Source organism: Lontra canadensis, unplaced genomic scaffold (genome assembly GCF_010015895.1).
Source record: "Lontra canadensis isolate GAN:19392208 unplaced genomic scaffold, GSC_riverotter_1.0 scaffold21, whole genome shotgun sequence".
Classification (NCBI taxonomy): Eukaryota; Metazoa; Chordata; class Mammalia; order Carnivora; family Mustelidae; genus Lontra; species Lontra canadensis.
In genome coordinates this window covers 7,121,175-7,147,294 of record NW_022631015.1, presented here as the reverse complement: position 1 = coordinate 7,147,294, position 26,120 = coordinate 7,121,175, and the positions used below count along the sequence as shown (strand labels likewise).

Genomic DNA, 26,120 nt, shown 5'->3' with positions numbered 1-26,120 from the left:
GTAGTTCACGTTCCTCCTACCACTTGAAATTATACAGACTACCGCGCCAGGAGCCAGGCGCATCGTCATTCAAGAAAAGTAACTACTTATAACGCTAATTAACTGGAACCAACGGGCAAGCGGGGCGGGGAGAGCAACAAACCTCAGGTTGCCAGCCCGCGGGTACCAACAAACCTCAGGTTGCCAACCTCAGGGAGGCGGACTTTCGCGGGACTGTCGCAAGAGCCCGGCGGCCGGTCACGTGACTCCTGGGGCTGCCCGCGCTCCCCACCCCTCCGAGCCAAGCAGCCACGTTGGCGGCGTTCCTCGGCCAGAGGAGGGGGCGTGGCAAGGGCCCGTACGTGATGCGTGCCCCGCCCCCTCCCGGAGCCCGGATGAAGAGTAACGCCATTACCGCCGGAGCCGCGGAGAGCACTCGCGGGCGGTGACTGGACACCGGACCGGCCGCGCCATGAGAGTCCTCTCCCGCCTGCTTTTGCTGCTCTTGCTCGTACTCCCCGCTACGGTCCTGCTCCGCAGTGGCCCTGGAGGTGAGGCGAGGGGGATGGGCGGCGGGTCTTGGCTGGGAAGAAGACGCCAGCGACAGCAAGTTTGAAGCTGGAGGCGGCAGCGGATCCTGGGTCCGGCATCCGTTCCGCCAGCCTCTCCCCACCCCTTCCCCGACCCCCGGCTTGTAGTTGGGGGGGGGGGTCCCAGCGCGCGCGGGGCGAATCCCCGCTGGGGCCTCCGCCCCTTCCACGCGGAGCGCGGGGCAGTGCCGGGCGACCTTGCTTGGTAGCCGCCCGTAGCCTTGCGTTTCTCTGTCCCGGAACCCGCGCCTGCTGCTGGGGCCGGAGTTGGTGGGTCTTGGGCACAGGGAAGGAGGCGAGTGGGCAGTGGGCACGGCTGCACCCCGAGCGCGCCGCAGCCCGTTGTATTTCTTCTGGCCGCCTCCGCTCCACCCCCTCCGCTCTGGGCTGACGTGTCTTTAGCTTCCACGTTGGGAGCCCTCCTTCATTCATTTGCTGAAACCCGTGGTTTCTACACACCTAAACTCTTAGAGCATCTCTTCCCGCTCCCCCTTCGTGGTGTTCTCCCTGTTTATCAGCGCCTGCACCCTGTGTGTTACCAGGAGTCTTCATTTTAGAAAAACTCCCCATCTTCGCCTTCATTGTCCACCCCTACTCCCAGGCCAACTGAGGAATTCCTGTTACTTGAGCCCTCGTTTCCCCCACCCCTTTTTTTTCTGTAACTGTTTTTTGTTTTGTGGAAGCATCACATTGCCCTGGGGAAGAAACATCTAATTCGACATTATACGTTTGTTTGTTCTTTCCAGCAGTTAATCTGGTGTGAAAATAACTTAACCGGACATTAAAGATGGGGAACCTTGTCTTTTTGTCCTGGTTCTGTTAGGAACTTCAGCTTTCTAATCTGTATAAGTCAGTCTGACTAAACGATCTCTACAATTCCTTTCATTCTGTAAGTTTAAGCGAGCTGTGTGGCAAAACGAATGATAATGGCAGGTATCCACCAGCGCTTTTGCAAAGAAGAGTGAAGGGACTGGTTTCTCTTTCGTGGATAAAAAACCAAGTGAGAGAATTAACCAAACCTCTCCATGAATTCATTTGCAGGCTTAAAGAGGGATTCTGTTCCTTTATGAGTTGCTTGCTGGTTTGTTCTTTATTGGCTTTTAAAAAAACATTTGGGGGCTCTTGGGTGGCTCAGGTCATGATCCCAGAGTCCTGGGATTGAGCCCCGCATTGGGCTCCCTGTGTGGCAGGAAGCCTGCTTCTCTCTCTCCCACTCCCCCTGCTTGTGTTCCCTCTCACTGTGTCTCTCTCTGTCAAATAAGTAAATCAAATCTTTTAAAAGAAAAAAGTAAAGAAAATTTGACAATTGTACTTAGAATCTAGAATATGTTTTTTCAGGTTTGAAAACCTTTTTTTTTTTTTTTTAAGAAACGTCAATTGTATCTAAACCTAACTGGATGGCTTTAAACATTTTTTTTGTGAGGAATGGTCTTTCTTTCAAAGGATATTTTTAATTTTTGCAATTGAGAATTGCTAAACTTTCCAGGCACAGAATTGTTACTGATTAATATTAGTATTACTGAAATGCAGGGTGAAAAGCCATTGTACATATTGAGAACTCCTGAAATTTAAGTCCAACTTAAAATTATGTCAGGATAGGTATTTTTCTTACTGGTTTTAGAAAGTGGCTTGTAAATTATGGATGCGCTGTCCTTGTGCAGCAAACAGTAGAGGCTGTTTTTCAGTTCATGATGCGTGGTTCAGTGTTCTTTAATGTTTTACATAAATCTTAACAGCCGGTAAAAATTCAAGGAACTGGAAAAGGCTTAAAATGCAGAGTCCTTAGTACATACTGTTTTTCCTGGGTATTGCAGCATGTACACATGCTTCCTTTCCCACATTTTTTTTTCCCCACTCTGAATTTGCCACATCATCATTCTTTCTGAGAAATGTTGGAAGAGTCAGTAGAACTTTGAAATTTAAGTGACTGTCTTGCCTGAAATAGATTTAATATGACTTATTTAGAGAACTTTTGCCTATGAAATTGTTTCTTGGCCTTAGTTATGCTTAATTTTTCAGTGTAGGAGAAATTTAAAAAGTACTTAAGACATGTTTAGGGCCACCTGGGTGGCTCAGTGGGTTAAGCCTCTGCCTTAGGCTCAGGTCATGATCTCAGGGTCCTGGGATCTAGTCCCGCATCGGGCTCTCTGCTCAGCAGGCAGCCTGCTTCCCCCCCCCTTCTCTGCCTGCCTCTCTTGTGATCTCTGTCAAATAAATAAATAAAATCTTTAAAAAAAAAAAATGTTTGAAACCATATGCAAAAATAAGTGCATGCTTTCAGTGCTTTCAACCCTGAAGTTACCAGTATAGTTTTTATTTTACTAAATGTGCTTTATGCAAGCTAGTTTTTACTGTGGATGCCATACAAATATTTGTTCCTTGGACTTACATTGCTATCAAGTTCTAAGAGTTTGAGCTGTAGTTAACTTTAATAACAAATGTTTCTTGCCTAGTTACTGAGATTGCTATTTTCCTTTAGACCCAAACGGGGTTTTGTTTTTTGTATGGTTAATAACAGGGATTAAATTCTGGAGCTTCTTTCTTTTATTTTTTTTATAAAATTTTATTTTTATTTTTTACAGAGAGCATGTCTGTGTGCACACACAGGCATGTGTGCACAAGCAGTTGGAGGGGCAGAGGGATTGGGAGAAGTTAGGCTCCCCTCGCAGTAAGGAGCCTGATCGGGGGAGGAGCGGCTAGGTACATGGATGTGGGCCTTGATCTGACCCTGACCCGAGCTGAAGGCAGATTCTGTGCCAACCGAGCCAGCCAGGCGCCCCTGGAGTGTCTTAGTTTTAAAACAAACTTATTTGTAGTTTTTTATTCGAGCTTCAAGGCATTTTTAGTTTCAGCGGTTCATTTTCCCTGACAAGTAAGTGCTTTTGAAAATTAAACAGCATTTCCCATTAAAGTTAACATACAGTTGGTAAGACTATTTTTTTTTAAATTTTATTTATTTATTTGAGAGAGACAGAGAGAGAGAATGCACACAAGCAGGGAGGGCAGAGGGAGAAGCAGGCTCCCTACTGAGCAGGGAGCCTGATGTGGGAGTTGAATCCAGGACCATGAGATCAAAACCTGAGCTGAAGGCAGATGCTTAATGACTGAGCCACCCAGGTGTCTCTGGTAAGACTATTGATAAGATAAAATCATGAATATTCTAGATGCATTGTAATTTGGCATCTTTCAAGGGAACTGGGAGATTGAATTACTCCAAGGGGAAAGGTGTATTGCCTATACCAGGGACTGAAAAACATTGGTATGCCAGCGGTAAAGCTTAACTTCTTATTTGTGTTTTATTGTTAGGCTCATTAGCTGCAGCTCAGGATCTTACAGAAGATGAAGAAACGGTGGAAGATTCAATAATTGAAGATGAGGATGATGAAGCAGAGGTGGAAGAAGATGAACCCACAGATTTGGTTAGTGTTCTATACAGTGTTACATACTTCTATACAGTGTTCTATACAGTGTAATTCATGTTTATATCATTTCTACAATTTATCTTTTTTTTTTTTTTTATAAAGGTTTTATATATTAGAGAGGAAGAGGGAGAAGCAGACTCCCTGATAAGCTGGGAGCCTCATACCGGGCTTGATCCTAGGACGCTGGGATCATGACCTGAGCAGAAGGCAGACGCTTAACCAACTGAGCCACCCAGACACCCCTAGAATTTATCTTTTTATAGACCAATTTGGGATTAAAATTCTTGCTTTTAGAGGTTTGTTACTGCGATCAGAGTGGATTGAAGTTGGGAGAAACAGGCCAGTGACTGAGGATGGATCATGAATATTTTCTTGCACAAGGAGGGAGGCATGATATAAAGAACAATTAAAGATCATATAGACATGAACCTGAGAGGGTAACAGTGGGAATGGCACTGGACCAGTGTTGATAGATTTGGGTTGCATGCTACTTAGTTTTTTGACTTTGAGTAGCTTCTCGCTCTAGATCTCATTTTCCTCCTCTTTTTTTCCTTCATTCAGTAAGGATATATTTACTGGGTCCCTACTATGTGCTAGGCATTGTTCTTAGTCCTGCAATAAACAAGCTAGGTATTTTCTCTGCTCTCATGAAGTTTCTGTTCTTAGGGCGGTATATATGTGTTTTGGTGGCAGGCATTGAGGAGCAAGGAGTGAACAGTGTATAAAATGTGCCCTGTGAAGAGGAAGGGGCTTAGAGAACATCTCTTAAAAGTCCAGTTCTGAAATTTTTACTATAAAATTACAGTAAAACAGTAAGAATGTTGGGCTAGAATCAAGATCATTGCAGCATGCTTCTAGCTCATTTTATTTCCTCTCTTGGACTACTATAATTTATCCTGCAAATTTTTACTCCAGAATCAGTCCTCTTCACGGGATTAGCAACACATTGCCTTCAGTGTCCGAAAACGAAGGCCATCAAGTATGAACTGTATCAAATTTCTACTTCTGAATATATTATTCACTCATCCTTTTTACATTTTCTTCTTTAAAAATAGTGAGTTGTCTGTCTTTACTCTTTCTAAGGCTAGCCCTACCACCTGCGTTCTTGTCCCCATCTCGTCCTGTGGGAATTTGTATTACTTCCTCTGTAACTTCATTGTTCCTTCTCATTGACTTGATTCTGATAAGCTATGCGTGTATTTCCATATGCCACTTCGTATTCCTCCACCTTAAGTTGCTACACGTCTTTTCGTTACCAGCACTTATCTTGAAAAGAATAAACGGTACCACTTCACATTTGTACTGTGGTCTCATCTGATGTAGCTAGTAAAACTGTTCTTGCTAAGTCACCATTGACCTAATTGCGAAATTCTGGCCTGTTTTTCATTGTTATCTTGTTTGAGCTCTTGGAAGCATTTGTGGAGTACCCCTTCCCTGAGTTCCTTCATGTTGGCTTATGTTCCCCTGCCCCTTTAGTGTCCTCTGCCCAGCTGCTGCTGCCTGGTCTCTCTACCACCTTCTCTCCCTCTGCTTGGCTCCTTTCTGTTAATGACACCGTGGTGTCAACCAGCACCACCTTTTCTCGATGACCTTCAGATCCTGTCTCTCTAGGTATTTACCTTCCTGAGCTCCATACCTTTATTTATAGCTCTCCGCCAGATAGCACCATCTGGATACTCCATTCGTACCTGAAATTTTATATGTTCAAAATGGAATTCAGCTTTTTACCATCCATCCCGCCTCCATAACTATTTCCTGTTTTGACATGGCTCTAGTGATTCAAGCTCTTGCCTCACGACTTTCATTTCTTTTTATCCCACAACCCATTAATCAAATCTTCAGGGTGATTTCTCTGAACCATTTCTCAAGTCGACTCCTTTCTCCTTATTACAGTTTATGGTTCCTGCCTTCTTGTCTCTGGTCTCTATTTGTGGGTCTCTTTTCTCAAAAGTAGAAATTCACTAACTCTTACTAAATGAATAGTATCTTTAAGCATACTTAATATATAATATCAAACAATTGCACAGTCATCGAACAAATGTTTGAGTGTCTTAAGTATATGACCTGGGTTTGAAGAATATTTAGAGTATAAGACAGTCTTTGCCCTTGAGAAGTCTGTCTATTGGGGGTGAGAGTATTTTACATGAGTGAGAAGCAAAGTGCCAGTAAACAGTGGTGCCCTTAAGCATCTCAATTTGTTAAAGACCTGAACACTTCAAGTATGTGACTATCTCTGTAATCCTCATTGATGAATAGAGAAGTGCTGCACCAAGGATTAAAATTTTTAAAATTTTTTTAAGGTAGTTTTTTTTTTAACATTTTATTTATTTGACAGAATGATTTGGGGAAAGGGGCAGAGGGTGGAGGGGAAGCAGGCTCCCCACTGAGCAAATAGCCAGATGCTGGTCTTGTTTGCAGGACCCTGGGATCATGACTAGAGCTGAAGGCAGATGCTTAACCAACTGAGCACCCAGGCGCCCTGAGGGTTAAATTTTTACATTAAAGTTTGTTCATATTTTTTAACTACTGTATGAAGATATAATTTACATATCATACCATTAACCTGTTTTAAACATATAATTCAACAATCTACAGTAAATGTACCAAGTTGAGCAGCTCTGAATTGTAGGACCTTTCCGTCATCCCAATGTGATCCTGCTCACTTTCTGCCTTTGGCTCTGGTCATGATCCCAGGGTCCTGGGATCGAGCTGCACATTGAACTCCCTGCTCAGCGGAGAGTCTGCTTCTCCTTCTCCCTCTGCCTGTTGCTCTGCCTACTTGTGCTATCTCTCTGTCATCTAAATAAATAGAATCTTTAACAATAAAATAAAATAAAACCACTTCTTCCAAGTTGTGTGACATCTTCTCACAGGAAAATTGTTCTATTAATTTGGGATGATGACAAGGTTGTCTAGAACAGAAGTCAGCAAAATGGCTGCAGGCTAGGTCTAGTTGTCCTTATTGTTGTACATACGGTCTGTGGCTGCTTTCATACTGAAGCCTCAGAGTTGACCAGAGGGACCTCGTGGTTCCCAGAGCCAAAAATATTTGATATCTGGGTCCTTGGGTTGGTGCTGCTTTCAGAGTCCTATTTCCTTCACCCTTGTGGGAGGATGGGGGGTGGGGAGACTGAGTTTGAGACTTTGTCCTGTGAGGCGCTATTCCTGGCATTTAAACTGAGAGGGAAAATAAATACTGTTTAACTTGTGAATTAAGTGTTCCTTTAAAAGACGCTATTTTTAAAATTTTTTCAAACTTGACAGATAAAGTTTACCAACCCATGTTCAAGAACCTTACAGTTCGGAAGTGTGGTTTGAGTACCTGCAGCCTTGGTGTTTCCTGGGTGCTTTTAGAAATCGGGTTTCAGGCTTTCCCTGGAACTGAATCAGAGCTGCATAAAAGGCCCAGGGGACTGGTGTGCATATTATTCTTAGAGATGACGACTAGGGAAGTTTTTATGCTAACTGATAGGATACACTGAAATCCATACCACTACTCATCCCTAATCCCAGCAAAGCTTGGGAGAAGCAATATTTTGTCCCAAATCTAGTGAAGTCGTTACTTTTAAATGATGTATTTCCCTTCAAAGTTATCTTTTTAATGTTGTTTTTGTTAGGCTGAAGATAAAGAGGAAGAAGATGTATCTGGTGAACCTGAAGCTTCACCAAGTGCGGATACAACCATCCTGTTTGTGAAAGGAGAAGGTAGTAGAAAGATGTTAGTTTTAACTCAGACATGGGAATTTTTCAAATGACAGGCTCACTTTTGGGGGGAAGCATTAGTAATGTTTAAAATTTTTATTCATTTTCCTCTTCCGTACAAGTATGGTATAAATACGTATTTGAAAAAAATCCTCTTATATGTGTGGTTACCCATATCCATACGGTAGTATTCCTGGCATTTAAACTAAGGGGGAAATTAAATAGTATCTCTTTTAATTAGAAGTTAAGTATTCTTTTGGAAGATACTGTTTTTAAACTTTTTCAAACTGCCACAGTAAACTGACTCATGTTTTGAGTATATAAATATTAGTGAAATATTAAATCTGTATAGTTAGGCCTGGATTAGAGCCTAGTTTCATTAAAAGAAAACATAATGTCTTATATTTATGGGGAGCTATACACAGTTCTCAATATTTTGTGTGCATTCACTTTATCTTAACAGAAACTGTATGAGGATAGTTACTGTTTAACTGAGATTTAGAGAGATGAAGAACAGGTCCAGAGTTACTCATCTGTTACATAGATTATAAAGATGGATTCAGATGTGTCTGTCCCAAAGCCTCTGCTAACTGGTTAAAACTCAGTTCTGTAGGCCACATTTAATTATTGAAGAATTTTCTTTTTGATGTTATTATCTTGGTCTTCTCAAGTTTTGTTTTATTCCCACATATATTCGAATTTTACGCCTACAAAAAAGTATGATTTGATTAAGAGATTTCCCCTCTTTTTTACAGCTTCCTCATTGGGTTGTTACTTCAAATTTTGTGTTTTGACTGATTGCTTAAAATGGTATGGGTTACCTGGTTAATTTTTTTTTTTCAATATTTTAAAAGATGCTGCAATTTTCAGGTGGACCTCTTAGACTTACGTTTCTGTCATTCTTTTCTTGTCTGCACAGATAACAGATATAAGTTGGAGGTGACTTCAAGACAAGTAGTCCCACTGCAAGATAATCTGCTAAAAATGCACAGCTCTTTCTTTGACCACATAGCGTCAAGTGATGTAGTCTAACGTTGAGATTCTGTGTTCAGTTATGAAGTTGGAGTGCTAGAGTACAGAGAAGCGCTCCAGTTTATACACCAACTGTAATCAGTTACTAGTTAGTAGAAACTGGGGTGCCCTACTGAAAAAGGTTCTGAAACCACGTCCATTTGTAGGAAAGGGTTGCTCAGATCTTAGTTACGTCTCTTTATTTTGTGTGCTTCGAGCGTTTTCTAATCTTCTGGTTTCTTTTTTTTTGTTTCTTAGATTTTCCAGCAAATAACATTGTGAAGTTCCTAGTAGGCTTTACAAACAAGGGTACAGAAGATTTTATCGTTGAATCCTTAGATGCCTCATTCCGTTATCCTCAAGACTACCAGTTTTATATCCAGAATTTCACAGCTCTTCCTCTGAACACGGTGGTGCCACCACAGAGACAGGCAACGTTTGAGTACTCCTTCATCCCTGCGGAGCCCATGGGTGGAAGGCCCTTTGGTCTGGTCGTCAACCTGAACTACAAGGATTTGAATGTAAGGCCCACTAGACATTTTTTTTAAAGTTACAGGCGGATGAGAACAATTGACATTGCTAAGTGAATACTCTTAGAGTTATTCATTCAGGAGCCTGTTTATGGTTGGAACTGAGATGGACAACAGGGAGGCAAAACTAATTCGGTCATAGTTGTCTTCAGGTCTAGAATCCAGCAAGGCAGATCGATAAAGAACAGGTGATAGCCCAGCATAAGTGAATCAGACTAGAGATAAGTAGTAGCCTGTACAAGCAAAGAGGGTGTGACTTGAACTTGAGCTTAACAGGACAGTAAGCCACACAGTGGACTCTACTTCTTACTCAGATGGTAAAATATATAGAGTAGTTTGTTTTGTACCTCCGTTTGTTGCTTCTATTTTGCCCATTTTACTGCTTTAATTTTAAGTCTTAAGGGCTTTCTGTAACTTTCCATCATTTTATATACTCATAGATAAAAATATAACTAAATATTTTTAGGATAGAGCGGTGAGGTTTATGGTTTATGAGAACCAAACAGTCTTATACAAGCTCTGTTGTCTTTCTTGTGGTTTTTAATATATATATAGTATGTCCAATGAATGAATGAGAGAATCCCACTAGAATTTTACTGCTGGGAGTTGACCTCTAGGTGCCAACTATTACATCTTTCAGATGAGAGCACATTTAAACCATTCCCTTCTCAAAAAGTTTTCAGAGAAGGAAATTCATTCTCTCTTGGAAGTTTACCCAACCTTCTTCTTCACGTAGTGTCAACATGTTTACTCATGTCTAAGGTAAATCTCTCATGTTGCAATTAAGTTTTTTTTTTTTTTTAAATTAGTGGGTTTTTCATCCTTCAAAATAATATATTAATCTTCCTCAACATTAGTTATGCAGTTTGAATAATTATATATTTTGTCTTGTTTTCAAGCAGAATTAAACTTAATCCAATAGACACGTTGCAGTTTTAGTACCATTTTGAATGTTAGTTTGTATCAATGTATTCTGATTCTTGGAATTGTCATTGGAGCAATGCAGGTAGAAAGATTTTGAAGTAAAACTTAACGTTATTCCAGTTTAGCAATAAGTGACAGTTCTGAAGAGTACTGCCTTTGTGTGAAGCATCAAACACTGGAAACAGCTACCTATGTATTATCCCACTGATTCTTGTATTTGAAAACAAGTTGTGCTGAACTGACAAATTTTTCCAAAACTGCCACAGAAAAATATTTTGATACCGAAAATTGCATTTATTGCAAATTGATTTCCAGTCCATTATAAATTTAGAGCATGGATTTGACTTCTGTTCAAGTCTAGTTCTTAAAATCTGCTACTGCAGCTGCTACTGTATACATTTTCATACTCTTCCCTTCTTTTTTGGAGGATTATACTCAGCAGAAGTTATGGCTTCTAGTTTATGGGTATTCTGTGGGCTTTGTTTCTTTCTGTACATTTTATCCCCTTTTTATTTTACTTACCTGGTTTCTCACACATTTCCCCTTCCCCACCTTCACAAAAGCAGAGAACAACTTTAGCAAAGAAGGAGGCATTTTTTATTTTGTGGAAGAAAGTAATATTATAATGTTGAGTCTGAATTACTTGCATAGTGCAATTACATGTGACTTTTGAGTCTTACTGACCTAAGTGATGAGAAAGCTGTTTTATTTCTATTAGGGTAACAGTTTTCAGAAATCTTATAATCTATTTTTTTTTCAATGCTATTGACATTTTTGTGATTTATTAATAGGGCAATGTATTCCAAGATGCTGTCTTCAATCAAACAGTTACAATTATTGAAAGAGAGGATGGGTTAGATGGAGAAACGTAAGTGAAGTTTGCAATTTGTAGATCTTGATCTCACAGGGCAGTCCTGGAAGGCTTGCTCCTGTCAACTTTTGTTTTAATAATGAAAATAGACCAAACTAAGATTTCTGTGAAATCCTGCTTATGTAAATCCATATTTTAGGATTTTATATTTTATAACTATTAATAGTGAGTTAGGAAAGATAATAGAAAATGACCAAAATTGTTTTAAAAGGGTAGTTGGCTTTCTGAATGTCCCTTCTTTCTAAATTCCTATCTACCTCATGCTCATGAGCGGACCACCAGCATCATCTAAGTTACATACCTCTTCAATTGCTATTAAAAATATAAACTAGATGTTCTCTTAGAAACTGTGTTCTTGAAGGATAATGAGTCATTTGTCACTGTATACCCATATATGTAGTTGACCAAAAGCAATCTTTAAGTTAAATTATGCAAAATAATTTAATATTTGAGGGAGACAAAACCTAATGCAGTTGTTCTAACTGAGCTTGAGCTTGAGTGTAATAAATTGTAATTTTATTTATTTTAGATCATATAATTGCTTTTTTTGACTAATTGTTCTTAAAGATAAATCTGTGAAACTTACAACCTAGACTTAAGTAGAATATAAAATATTTTTTTCCTTTGCTCTACAAGTTATTTGGAAAGCATATATTGTGTTAGAATTTTAGTTGTAATTACAGCTGTGGTATTGTTTGAGTTAAAGCAGGATTGTAGTTTTAATTAGTTGTGATGTTTCTTAAGAATTAAAGCCAGTTTGCTTTTTTTCCTTTTCTATCAGAATCTTTATGTATATGTTCCTTGCTGGTCTTGGGCTCTTGGTTGTTGTTGGCCTTCATCAACTCCTGGAATCTAGAAAGGTAATCCTAGATGAGTGACTCTTACAGCCATACTTTAAAAGTTGTTGCCGTACTAAGTATAATCTAGTTATTTGTGGCTTTTTGCTCTCAACTGTGGGTTTGTGCATTTATAGGTTTATTGCACCTTTTTAAAATAAAACCTGAAGATGAGATCTTGGATACGTGACTTGTGTCTGTTCAGACTTCCATACACAAATGTATTTAGGGTCTTTTGGCTACATCTTCCAGAATAATCTTTACTTTCATACTGTAATTCTAAATTATGTTAGAATTTTTATTCCTTAAACTCAGACATAAGATTTCCTTGTTCTATTTGCTTTTTCATGGATGCTACTATACCTTTAAGCAACACAGCTTTTACATTTGCCTTAATACTATTAACTCTAGGAATAATTTCCAGTTAGCAATTAATTGAGTCTTTTCATTTGAAAAAGAAAGAATGAATTGGGCCGTATTCCATCAAACTTCTGCTTTCTTGTTAGGGTAGTAAAGTGGCAGCACTGATGGACCTGCTATAATCCTCGTTTCTCTTTCACTGTGTCTTTATCTGTCCTCCCTGCAAAGAAAACAGAACAGCCAATGTTCCTCTCAATGGAAACTATAACAAGATTTGTGTCAAAATTTGTATTAAGTACTTGCTCTTTAAAAGAGAAATACTTAGTGCTCAAGTATTACTTTCCATAACTTTCTTTACCTCAATTTCTTAGTAGCATTTTTGCTATAAATTTGTGTTAGATACAAGGACATCTCCAGTTTTTTTGTTTGTTTTCATTTGAATGAAGCCAGTTTCTAGTTACTTTTTTTTCATGTATTCAGAGTTGTTTTTGGACCGTATACCTAATGCCCTTACATAAATGATTAGGTTTGTTGTTTAAGAGCAAGACTAAAGAAGGAATTGAATCACTTTCTCCCTAGTAGTTTTTTTTTTTTCCCAAAGGTTTTATTTATTTATTTGACAGCCAGAGATCACAAGTAGGCAAAGAGGGAAGCAGAGAGAGAGGGGGAAGGGAAGCAGGCTCCCTGCTGAGCAGAGAGCCCGATGCGGGGCTCGATCCCAGGACCCTGAGATCATGACCTGAGCCGAAGGCAGAGGCTTTAACCCACTGAGCCACCCAGGCGCCCCATCTCCCGAGTAGTTTTGATGCAAATACTCCAGGAACAAAGTTTGAGGTTGTTAGCTTAAATGAGATTTAAAATTTTTGTTTTATCTGTGCCAGTTGTTTGCGTTTAGTTAGCTAACAGTGCAGAAATCTACCTGCCTGCGTGCAGCATTCTAGTAATTATCTTGAATTTTGTTGGATGTTAAAATAAATTTATGATTTGATTCCCAAAGGGAGAGAAAAATCACTGTATAAATAGAAGTTCTTAGTCGGTCCACCAGCTCACAGACATAGAAAGTTTTGTAGCAGAGGAAATGTCCTTTAAAACCTGAAAATAATCATTGTTATGAAGTTTTATTCCTTATCATCTCTTCTTTATAATTGGAGTTAGGCATGAATTCATCCTTCTAATTAATAAAATACTTAAGTAGGAATGTTTTGAAGAGGACATATTTGTTTAAGATATTTAAATTAGGTAACTTAATACACTTTTTTAAAATTATAGTGACCATTATAATAGAACTCCTTTAAAATGTTTTTATGCTCTTTTAGCGCAAGAGACCCATACAGAAGGTAGAGATGGGTACATCAAGTCAGAATGATGTTGACATGAGTTGGATTCCTCAGGAAACTTTGAATCAGATCAGTAAGTACACTTATAAACTTAGCTGGAAAAATTTTCTCTTAAATGGAAATTAAGTATTTTAGATATAAAAATGCTTGGTCAATGCTACTTAACACTCATCTTTTCCATTACTTGTATAGAATCAAGTGTAATATTAATAAACACTTTAAAATTTTATTCTGAGTAGTATTTTTAAGCTTTAATTTAGAATGCTTCCAAATCAGCAGTTTTATATACAAATGTATGAATTCTATGTATTCCTAATCCTTTCCTATCTCTTTTTTTCTGTTGCTTCAGTGCAGAGTAGAAGAGGTGAGGCAATTAATTTTTTTAATGGTGTTTGCTACGTATAGTACTGGATTTTGTATAACATATGAATACTTCACAGGAAGTTTAATGAGTAATGGAAGAGTTTTCTAGCACTCTATTTATTAGAAAAACTAACTACTAACTGCCCACTGTAGTTTGAAAGAATAAAACTGAAACATTGCTTGGTAGTTTATCTAACATATATTTCAGTTTCATTATGTATGTGATTACTTAAAATACTAATATTTATGAAAGAATGAAAGACTTTTTTCCTCCAATTGTAAATGGACTGTTTCTGTTTTATAAGATTGATTTATTTACGTTAGAGAGTGAGCAAGCAAGCTAGTGCAGGAAGGGGCAGAGGGAGAGAGAATCTCAAGCAGACTCTGTGCTGACATGGAGCCTGATGTGGGGCTCGAGCTCACGACCCTGAGATCATGACCTGAGCTGAAACCAAGAGTCTGTTGCTCATCTGACGATGCCACCTAGGGGTCCTGTAAATAGACTTTTAAGAAATATTCATTATAAGAGTACTATGGCCTCATATTAAAAACATTAATAAGTAGTACAGAAATGAAAAACTGAGATCACCTCCTGTCTACACTAACTGCATTTTCTATAAATAATAGGTGTTCGTTATCCTAAATATTTTCTGTACATTTACCAGTACGTATGTCTGTTGTTTGTGAATATTTTATACAAATGACATCGTATTGCATACACTGTTCTACTTTCCGAGTTTTCATGTCTTGGATTTTTTTCTTTTTTTTTTTAAGATTTTATTTATTTATTTGACAGACAGAGATCACAAGTAGGCAGAGGGGCAGGCAGAGAGAGTGGGGGAGGCAAGCTTCCCGCTGAGCAGAGAGCCCAATGCAGGGCTCAGTCCCAGGACCCTGGGATCATGACCCAAGCCGAAGGCAGAGGCTTTAACCCACTGAGCCACCCAGATGCCCCTTGGATTTTTTTTTTTTATGGTAGTGACTTATTTACCTCATTCTTTTTAATAACTGGTTAGTATTCCTTTATCTAAATGTGTCATGATAAGTTAAACCTATTCTGTATTGAAGGATATTTAGTATTTCCAGTTTTTCATTCTTAAAACTATAATGAACATTTTTATATAAAAATTTATGGGATAATTTCTCATTTTTTAATTCAGTTAGTTGACATATAACAGATTCACATGCACAGTGTAATGATTCAGTATTTGTATATATTGTAAAATGATCACCACAGTAAGTCTGTTACCACACATAGTTAAAAAACTTTTTTTTTTTTTTTTTTTTTTTTTAAGAATTTACTTGAATGCATGCTCACAGGCAAGGGGAGGGGCAGAGAGAGTAGGAGAAGCCGACTCCCCACTGAACAGGGTCTCCAGCTCGGGGCTCTATCACAGGATCTGGGATCATGACCTGAGCCGAAGGCAGACCCTTAACTGACTGAGCCACATGGGCATCCCAAATCTTTTTTTTTCTTGTAACAAGAACTTTTAAGATCTACTCTCTTAGCAAACTTTCAAATATATAGTGCAGTATTAAAAACTATAGACATCGTGATATCCATTACACCCCCATGACTTAGTTATTTTATAGCTGGAAGTTTGTACCTTTTGACCTCCTTCTCCCCTTTCACCCACCCCTGTACCTGGGGTACATAATTCCTTAAAAGTAAAATGGTTGAGTCTAAGGTTACATACACTTTTATTTTTATTTTAATGAAAAGTCCTATTTCCCTTTCAAAAGATAGTTTATATTCTCAGCAGTGCACAATATTGCCTATTTCTTTTTCATTCTCACCAATCTTAAGTATTTTTTTTAAAAGATTTTATTTATTCATTTGAGGGAGAGTGAGAGGGGAGAAGGTCAGAGGGAGAAGCAGACTCCCCGTGGAATAGGGACCCCAGTGCAGGACTCAATCCTGGGATTCCGGGATCATGACCTGAGCCGAAGGCAGTCGTTTGATCAGCTGAGCCACCCAGGTGCCCACCAGGCTTAGGTATTAAGTATTATCAAATGTTTTAATTTGGCGGTATGGTACAAAATGTTGTCTTTCATACAGTTGATAAGGTTTGACTTCTTTACACATATATATTGGCCACTTAGTATCTACTTTCTTGTGAATGGGCAGTTCATGTCCTCTCCAGGGTTATGAAGTGAATTGTTTTCACTATTACTTTCAGGGAGCTTTCTCTATTGAAACATAATTATGATATGGTAGTTCCTTTATTAGAAGTGGGTACAAAGCAGTAACAGCATAGGAGGGAGGGGCCTTCGTTCTCTAGAAGAGAGTAGGGGAGTCATTCATGAAAGTTGACTTTTGACCAGAGTCTTAAGAAGTTAGGTGAGAAGGAATCTTCAGTTTTAGGTACCAGGCTAAGGACTTGGCTTTTCTTCTTGATAAAAGGTAGCCATCAGATACTTTGAAGCAGAGAAATAAATTTATATTTTTAAAAGAAATTATCATAGTTTTGTGGTGTATGGTTTAGCAAGCATAGCAAGCAGGAGCCACTAAAAGTTGGGATACCAGTTAGATGATTTCAGTAAAGCATCTGAGAAATCTTTAGGGCCTAAGCTAAAGCAGTAGTGATGTGGAGGAAAAGAAACTAGAAAGGTATTTGAGAATTGGAGCAGATTGGGCTTTGGGTGGCTTTTTGGATGTTTGAGGGAGGAAGGAGGGAAGAGTTAGAGTTTTAGGCATCTGGATGGAAGATGATCCTGTTACTGTTAGGGAATATAAGAAGAGTGGCACAGTGCATGAGGGGAGAGGAATTAGAACTAGGTCTGTTGATCGTGAGGAGCCCTGATAAGGATGTCCAGTAAGCATTTGAAAGTTGTATTTAGAGCAGAGGTGGATCAGGATTTGGAGACATTGATGGGACACCTGGCTGGTTCAGTCTGTGGAGTGGGGTTGTAAATTCAAACCCCGCTTTGGGTGTAGAGACTATTTAAAATTCAATTAAAAGATTTGGAGACATTGGGACATACAGCGTAAGTGGTAGCTGAGATCCCATGAAATAATTTATCTTCAAATTTAAATCTTTATTCTTTGCTGTTTAAGGACAAGTTTTCCATATTATCCTGATATGGATAGCAAAATATGGAATTGGGTTGTAGGGTAGGTAGGTTGTCGTCTCTTTATAATGCATCAGAATTACTTATGTAGTCTGGTTATGTTTAAAATAAGGGTTCTTCATGAATAATTAAATTTTAAATATCTTACACAGAATTGTTTGAAATGTTGAAAAGCATTAAAAGTCACAATTGAAAAAGTCACTATAAGCTGTGGAACCACCCCTCCCAAAGAATTTCTGCATGACAAATAAGATTGTGGTTTTATAGTATCTTTCTCCCTGACATTGTTGTTCATGAACTTAAAGCTGAGAATTATTACACTTACAGAGTGTTTGTATTTATGATTGTATTTTCATCAGCAGGTGTCAGGTGTTTAGTCTGTCATAATACTATGCTATGTTCTCAATGGGCATGTTGAAAAGAAGAATACTACTGTTTTTTTCAGGAGTTTACATTTCCACTGGAGGAAAATAAGGCACATTTATGAAATATTTGAGTAATCAGAGATGGTATCTGATATGTGATAGAGTGAATTATATGGACAACTTCTAAGTTAGGAAAGGGGACCATATTAGGATCTAGGGAGGCCTTGTTGAAGGACTGTTGAGCACCTCCTTATACTGGGCATTCTAGAACACTCTGCAAGGTGAGGTGCTGTCTCTATTTACTGATGAGAAATTGCTACTGAGAAAAAATAACCTGCTAAGATCCTCAGCTGGATTGTCACATTCTGAAGCCCACGTGCTTTCCCTGGAAGATTTAAGACTCAAAGAAGGAGAGCGTTAAAGTCCCTAAATGTTTTTTAATGGTACTGGTCTTTCTTGTTCAAAATCTGATTTTGTTTTGGGTCCATGTCTTAACCACCAAAGATACTTGTATTATTCCTTTTTCTATTTACATGAAACCCCTCATTTTGGAAAAACTTGATAACAGTGAAACTTCTGAACAGCATTGATATAATCTGATTTTCCAGTTAGGAAGATGAAAGTTTTTATCAAAATCAGGGTTGTGATTCATTGCCCTCTACAGACATATTGAGAGGCATGTTATTTATAAATTGTTACTGGAATTTGAAAATAGGTGGAAGGCATGTAACACTCATACACAATCAGTCCTTTTTCACCATTACTGTTAGCAAAGCCTGGGAGCTAAGAGGTCCTAGTTGGAGCCTCATCCTGTGAAATCAAAGGAGTCCTGAGGCCATTTCAGAAATTGGGGGCACAGTGAGAGACTCTTAATGATAAAAAACAAACTGAGGGTTGATGAAGGGGGGTGGGTGAGGGATGGGTTATATGGCAGATGGGCATTAGGGAGGGCACTTGTGATGAGCACTGGGTGTTCTATGTAAGTAATGAATCACTGAATTCTACTCCAGGAGCCAGTATTGTTCTATATGTTAACTACCTAAAATTTAAGTTTAAAATATACATATATATTACTTTGAATAAAAGAAAAAATTTTTCAAAATTGGGGGCACAGAAGAAGGAAGAAGGGTATAAAAAAATACATGTGATTAGTAAAAATGTGATTATTTACCCCCCCCTTTTTAAGTAATCTCTACACCCAACATGGGGGTTGAACTCACAACCCTGAGATCAAGAGTCCAATGCCTTATTTATTTATTTATTTATTTATTTGACAGAGCAGGCAGAGAGGCAGGCAGAGAGAGAGGAGGAAGCAGGCTCCCCATTGAGCAGAGAGCCCGATGTGGGGCTTGATCCCAGGACCCTGGGATCCTGGCCTGAGCCGCAGGCAGAGGCTTTAACCCACCGAGCCACCCAGGCACCCCAAGTCCAGTGCTCTTTTATCTCAGTCAGTCAAGCATTCTGATTATTTGCTCTCTTAGAGTTAATTTTTTTTTTTTTTACAGTGCCACACTACTTCCAAAAAAATTTTTGATTTGCAAAGAAATAACTCCCTTCCTGATAGAAATAATATCACATTTAAAGAATAATGAATTATTTTATTTATTAATAAATAATCATGTCCAAATTTCTTCAGTGATTTCAGAAATATCCTTTACAACTTGTTTTTCCAGTATGGGACAATGCATTGCACCTGGTAGTTCTGTCTTAAGTACCCCCCCCTCCTTTTTTTAAAGTCCCTTTTAATTTATAGCAGTTCAAAAAGATTGGCCTTTCGACCTGTGGAAAGTGGCTTCTCATACTTTAATATGTGTAAAGATCATTTGAAAATCCTTCTGTGATGCGGGTTCAGATTCAGGTGCTTTAGGCTGGGGCCCAAATGTTGGTGTTTCTAACAGGTTCCCAGATGGTGCCAGTGCTGCTGACCCAGCTATCACCCCGAAGGATGAGACTCGAGAAAGTCTCATGTTCCCGATTTCTCTGATTGTTTTCTCTTGGTGCCTTTTAGTTAAAATTTCTTTAACTTGGAAGATAAATCTATAGGTTTGATTAGATTGAATCATTTTTGGTTGATAGCATATATCATAAGTACTACTCCCTGGATCACATCAAGAGACAGTCTCTGATTTTCCCATCATTAATGTTCCTGAATTGAGCACTAGATTAGGGTAGGAGCCACATGACGTTCCCATGTAACCAGGAAAGGGTGGTGGTTTTGCTTGCAACCTTGAAGTTAATCTCTGTGGCATTACTTTGGCATCACACAGATACCCAGTTCTCCAAACCATTCACCAGCTTAAATCCTTTCATGAATCAATGTTTCGGAAGTTGTGTTGATTTTTAATTGAAATTTCTTTAATTTTTACTAACTGCCATTATTTTGTGAAGTAGAGCTCTCCATCAACTGGGGCTTTTTGGTTACTTTATAGAAAGCAGTTACTGTTGGAAGACGAGGATAAGTGCTTAATTTCCCTTTACTTTCCAATTTTCAAAGAGTTAACTTAAAAACCACCCAGTGTGACAAAAGAGTTTTTCTAATTTTCGCTTGTTTTTTGATTATCATGTACAAACTCAGTTTTTCATAGAATTAGTCTATTTTAGCTGTATTCTTTTTTCATGCTCAGATTGTTACAGTTTTGACTGCTGGTTGCCTTTCTATGCTTGATCTCAACCAAAGGGCCAAGATGGGTTTACCAATTGCCTTTTTTGAACCACCTCCATTCTCACCCTTTGGATCTTTGAATGATCCCTTCTTTGCTGGCTCAACAAGATAATCCAGACATTTTGTAATTGCTTTAGGCATGGAACAAGCTGTTTCTCCAAGGACTCCTGGATGATACTAGAAATGAAAATCTAGGCTTTAGGAATGTCACTGATACTGGGTGACATTTTTTCTAGGCCCATTCTGTGAACTGAGCTAGAAAATACATATTTTTTCAAACCCTGAAATCATACTGATATTTTCAGTTCAATTTAAAAAATACTTTTACTTAATTTTGTATGCTTGTATTTTGTTTCTCTTAACACTTGATTCCTTACAGCAGTAGTTCTCAAAACTGTAGCACTCAAGAACCACCTGTCCAGCTTCTTACCCTTGCTAGGCCTCAGCCCCTAGAATTTCCAGTCAAGTAGGTCTGGGTGAGGCCCAAGGATTTGCATATCTATTTTCTCAGATGATTTTTGAGGCTGCTGGTCCAGACCATACTTTGAGAACCACCCTTCGAGCACGGTTTTCTCAGAGTAAAGGGGTTGAGCCAAATTAAAGATAATTTAGGAAAAAATAGCCCGATATTTCAAAGATAAGACATATGCTTTTCATATTTGAGAACAGAATGGAAAAAACCGAGAGAAAAATTAAAGATAATGAAAACAGGAGGTGCGCATGGTAGTGGAAGTCTCTCAGGCTTCCAGGAATGTTGGAGAGGGGTAGTGTGAGAACAGACAGGTTTCAGGGGCCCCTGTTTAATTTGGCAAGAGATTTTTCTCATCTCTGTCTCACTCATCAGAATGTAAAGAAAGGAGGGGTGGTTTGAAACGATTTGAGCCTGCTACAAATACATTTTTTCCTGATATGTTGTGCATTTCAGATTAGGGTGCTTCTGTTTCCCTCAAGTCTTTTTAACTGTAAATGACAGGTTAGGTGCTATTAATAGAAAATTATAGGTCCTTTGTTTAACACTAGTGTTTTAAATGTATACGTAAGGCAACCTGATCAGAAACTTAGAGAGATGAAGTCTTTCATGTAATTTGACTTTCTTTTAACTTGGGGATCCATTAGAAAGCTTGTAATTTTTTATCTCATTACTTTAAAAAATTGATCTGATAGCTATTTATATAATATGACTCCCCCAGGTGTAGTAGGAAATGGGATAGATTGTGCAGTCTGAGAAGGGGTTGGTGAGGGACAAGTTTAGGTTTCTGCTGACATTTTGCCTTTGTCTTTTTAAAAAAGAAAAAAGTTGCAGCTTTGCCTCAATTAGGTGGTTTTCTATAACACCTTTCTTTTAAAATAAGGGCAGTTTGGGCATTTTCCTATCTGCCCCATTTACTGAATCTCATTAACATCATGTTCCAGTGTTTTTTGTTCTTTCAGTTAAGTGATTTCTTATTTCATATAGTTTTAAGCTTTGCTCTTAAAAGTTGAAGTATTTTGACCTTAAATAATACATTAGGTTTTTGGGTTTTTTAAGTATTTTTTTTTAAGGTTTTTGGTGAGGCAAGTGGTAAGAGGGGGTTGTTTTTTTTCTTGGGCTGAAAAGCATTACACACATCAGTTACTGTTTTTTGCTGAAGTAAAATAAAATGCTGCATTCTAGGTCCTTGAGGAATTTGGAGCCATTATTCCAAAAGCCGAATGACTCTAGAATGCTGTCTTACTCTGTTGCTCATGTATCTGCTTCTTAACTTGGCTGTGCTGGGCTGGTGGAGGTTTTTAGACTTCTTGTTAAGGTAGGCAGAGTTGGCTGCCTTACTGGAGTCCAGATGGGGTGTTGAAACAGGCCTTGAAGGTCCTCTGCGGCTCTTTTTCATGTGTTCTATTGAAAACGCTGCTGCAGATGGTTGAAATTGTTGTGAAGTGCTGATTACTGACTTCAGTTTGCATAGTAACCACTACATTCACGCAGAGTGCTGTTTGATTCTAAAGTCCTTTTTGGGGCATCTGGGTGTCTCAGTCAGTTAAGCATCCGCTTTTGACTTGGGTCATGATCTCAGGGTCCTGGGATCGAGCCCCACATCAGGCTTCCTGCTCACCGGGGAGTCCGCTTCTCCCTCTCCCTCTGCTGCTCGCCTGCTTGTGCTCTTGCTCTCTCAAAGAAATAATTAATCTTATAAAAATAAAGAACATTTTGAGGAGTGCCTGAGTTGGTTAAGCGTCCAGCTGTTGATCTCAGCTCAGGTCTTGATCTCAGGGTCCTGAGTTTGAGCCCCACATGGAGCCTACTTAAATAAATAAAGCTCAGAGATAATATTCAGCATATTGTTTATCTTAAAATATTATCTAATAATTGGTCAGTTGCATAAAGGCAGTAGTTTTAGTCTAATCTTTCTGAAATCTGATGAAAGTTGCAGGCTTTTTCCATCAGAAAAATGCTTCTGTGCTCAGTTTTGGGTGAGTTGAGACCCCCCCCCCCCCCCCCACACACTTCATTAACTAACCTAGCTTAATAAAGTATTGGGGTCAGTTTTCTTATGATTTGCAGACTCAGTATTTCATAGTCATTAAAGCATATTTTTGAAAAGGAATTTAGCTGCTAAGTATTCTTGATAGACATTTACTATATATTTTTAAATTACAGTTTTGGGATCTGGCAAGTTTAGAAAAATTAAGATCCTCTAGGTAAATTTTTTTTCATGCCATTGTTCATGAAATGCTTACAAAATAAACCCCATACTTTGGTGTTAAATATTTTTTCCAGCCCTTCATTTTTTTTTTTTAAGCTGGAAAAATAATTTTAGTTTGTAACTTGTACCACAAAGGGTTTTTCTTCCTAATATGTAAAGTGCTCCTAGAAGTTAAAAAAGTAGTGGTCAGAGAAGAAGATAGCCTTACTTAAAGAAACATACAGGTGACTCCTCTTACTGGAACAAAGTAAAAACTCACCACTAATTTTAGCTTTTGTTTAATAGAACCCACTAGGAAGATAATGTAAGAAGATAAAGAGAAAAAAGTATATATACAAAGAAGGCTTGTGTTTGCAGGATGGTTTTGATACTGATCTTCTAAAAATTTCCTTTAACCTGCTGTTCATTGCAGCTAAATTTGTGAAATTGCCAAAAATTAGCAAACTGCATGTCTTAATTTGTAGGCAGTATAGGTATTTTTAAGCTGCAAATTTCATACCTTTGACACTATCTCTAAAGCACTTACTTACACATGTATAAACATATTACATTGTAGAATTTAAGATTTTGCTTGGTTGCTTAAATATTCCAGTAACCGAGAAGAGACCTTTTCCCACCCTGATCACAAAAAGTTTTGTTTGAATTGAGTTACTTCTTGAAGGATTATTTCAAAGGTTAGTTTAACAACCTGTACTACATAAGAGGCATTTATACTAGGGTGTTTTTGCATGTGTGTTCTTTTGTTTCTTTGTAAACTTAGTGGTAAAGTTGAAGGAAAATGCTTTTTAAAGGTCTTTTGAATCCATCATATGTACAATAAGCAAGTTAAAACTTTCTCTTTTCTTCCAGATAAAGCTTCACCAAGAAGGTTGCCCAGGAAACGGGCACAGAAGAGATCAGTGGGATCTGATGAGTAAATGTTCCTTTGTGCAACAATTCAGTCTTTACTTAACCTGCCCTAATGTTTTTCGGCCTGATGGGAATTAGTGCAGAGAAGCCATATCACCATAGAAGGCAACTACTACTTATGTGTGGACTGAGCAATCAGAGTCTGTGGCGATAATATTACTGAAAATGCACTGCATTCATTTTTCTAAAGTAACAAATTTGGTTTTTTTTAAGCCATTAAAATCTATGTGTGTGCGTGTGTATGTATGTGAGCAGTTGGTGTTACCAGAGTCATTGTTGAACTACCTGAAGCCTGCCTTTAGAATACTAAATATAATGCTGTTGTGTCTCTTTTTGACATTTTCTGGTACTTCCCCCCCCCCCCGCCAAAACTCAATGAATATTTGTCCAATATGATTGTAAATGTCCTGCCTTAGATTGTTTTAAAGAAAATAGCTTGTTTCTCCTTTAGAATTGCTCAAATCCAGTTGGTGGAGCAAATTAGTATTTTTGTTGTTGTTGCTGTTTTACAACTAGTATTCTAAAGGCACAAACAGGAGTAGCTGCTTTTTAGCAATAGAATTGTTTTGGTATTTTGCTGCTGTTTACCATAATGCGCACCTTCAGAAAACTTCCAAATGAGTCCAAGGAATTTGGGGATTTCTAGCAACAAAATTGTGAAGCATGAGAATTCTGCTGATTTTGATATATAAAATCCACCCCTTTTTCTTTTTTTACTTTTTTTTTTTTTAAGAAAATGGTACATTTGTGGGACCTGAGTTGTGTTATCCATTGTTGTTTTCTTTCTGACCCACTTAGGTTTTTTTGTTTTTTTAAGAGATCATCTTTTTCCCTTAATAGGAGTATCTTGCTTGAAAAAAATTACCTTGGTCTATAGACTAAGCAAAAAGTCAGTTTATAGGGGCAGAGATATATTACAAGTAATACTAATCTGTAAAAAAAAAAAAAAAAAATTGGATATTTTTTTAAGTAGTTAACCAGTTGGTTTTTATCTAATATTTTTGGGTAATTTGTTCAGAAAACCTTTTTAAAATAAATCTGAAGAATTCCAAAATTTTAAGCACTTAAGATCTCAGTACCAAAATTAGATTGGACTTTGTAAAATCCTATTAGAGTCACTCTTGTCCCAAGTAGTAAATGAAGTTTGGCATTATTGTCAGACTGGATAAAGAGTAAAGTAAAATAGTGTGAACAGATAAGAGGCTTTTCCCCTCTGTCTTTAAGCCATATTCTCCCACATATATTTTGTAAAGAAGTGGTAAATGAAATTCTAGTGGCTGTGTAATTCCCGATCTGTCTTTAATACAATGGATTTACTCCTCCTGCCCTCTTCTTTATAATCCCCTCCCATTCCCACACGAAACAACAGCAAAACAAGACACACAAACAAAAAAATCTTACCAAGTTCTTTAAGTATTTAAACATCTGAGCCAAAGCCTATGACAATAGAATAGAAGTTATTGTTGTATAGTTGTTAATCACTTCGCAAGTAGGGGCTAAGGTATCAAATTCTCTATATTGGCATTGCTGAACTATAAACTTTCTATATCTGTAATATAAAGTGTTTTGAGTTTTTAATTGGGCTGTATGATCAGTAGCTTATTTTGAAAAAGCTCTATGAGCTGTAAAAACTGCATGTTTTTTGTTTAATGTAATATAGGAGACCCTCCACCTTCTCAAGGAATATATTTCAAAACATTGTTTTGTGAATTCCTAAGTTTTTGAAACTCCTAGAACCATAATGCAGTGAGGTGTAATTACAAAATTTAAATGGTTTCTAGACAGTTCCATTGACTACTTGGTGGTACTTAGGCAGTGGCAAAGCCACTGAGTTACAGGTGCCAGCCCTTCTGATTCCTAAGTAATTTGCCTTACATGCTAGCCTGTCCACTGCTGAGGTTCAGATTAGTACCTCAGAAATGATTTGTCATGTTGTTTAGTTTTTTAGCATCGATTGGGAACAGTTGAAAACTCTTAAGTCCTCAGCTGCCGGGGTCTTCTATAGTATCAGTGTTGTTTAGCAGAAAACTAACTCCATAATGAATGGAATTCAATTCCACACATGGTTTGTTCAAGCACACTTAATAAGTAGCCTATTTTTTAAATGTCTTTTTTAAATGTAAATATTTGGATGAAGTTTTTAAAGTTTGTTTTGATATATTCATTTGCTACACCAACCATGGTTTCAGAACTTAACCTTTTGAGCAAATTGGTTTCAGAATCTGTAAAATGAACCAAGAATCTTGTGTACCAAACCTGTCACGCAGACATGTGAGAATAATATGTTCATAAAGCATGGATCTTGCTTTGGTTGTATAGCTTCATCATTCATTTCACGGTCTTACGTAGTGAGTGACTTTTCAGACCACCCCTGCCCTCTGAACAGTGCGGTGGGGCGGGAATGGGACCTGCGAGGTCCTGAGGAAGAGAGAAGTCAGAAGAAGAGGAACATGGGCTTGACTTTAGTAGTTTTTAGTATTAAGTCAGTTTCAGAAAATAGTGACTT

At 38.2% G+C, this 26,120-nt stretch overlaps 1 protein-coding gene across 2 annotated transcripts; it reads left to right on the top strand.

Annotated features, from left to right (window-relative positions):
* Positions 1-350: 350 nt before the first annotated feature.
* On the top strand, positions 351-25,920 carry SSR1 (signal sequence receptor subunit 1). 2 transcript variants are annotated; one of them, XM_032861522.1, is made up of 9 exons: positions 351-530; positions 3,876-3,988; positions 7,609-7,696; positions 8,963-9,225; positions 10,950-11,026; positions 11,811-11,889; positions 13,542-13,635; positions 13,912-13,926; positions 23,555-25,920. In XM_032861522.1, exons 1-9 carry the CDS (start codon positions 452-454, stop codon positions 23,620-23,622), a joined length of 876 nt encoding a protein of 291 aa, XP_032717413.1. In that variant the 5' UTR covers positions 351-451; the 3' UTR covers positions 23,623-25,920. The 2 variants fall into 2 exon arrangements, with proteins under 2 accessions (XP_032717413.1, XP_032717414.1); XM_032861523.1 differs by lacking the exon at positions 13,912-13,926.
* Positions 25,921-26,120: the final 200 nt, after the last annotated feature.

Coding starts and splice junctions, on each gene's coding strand:
- SSR1 (XM_032861522.1), top strand. CDS start 452: ATGAGAGTCCTCTCCCGCCTGCTTTTGCTGCTCTTGCTCGTACTCCCC. Junction 531..3,875: donor GCTCCGCAGTGGCCCTGGAG/GTGAGGCGAGGG, acceptor TTTTATTGTTAG/GCTCATTAGCTGCAGCTCAG. Junction 7,697..8,962: donor CCTGTTTGTGAAAGGAGAAG/GTAGTAGAAAGA, acceptor TTTGTTTCTTAG/ATTTTCCAGCAAATAACATT.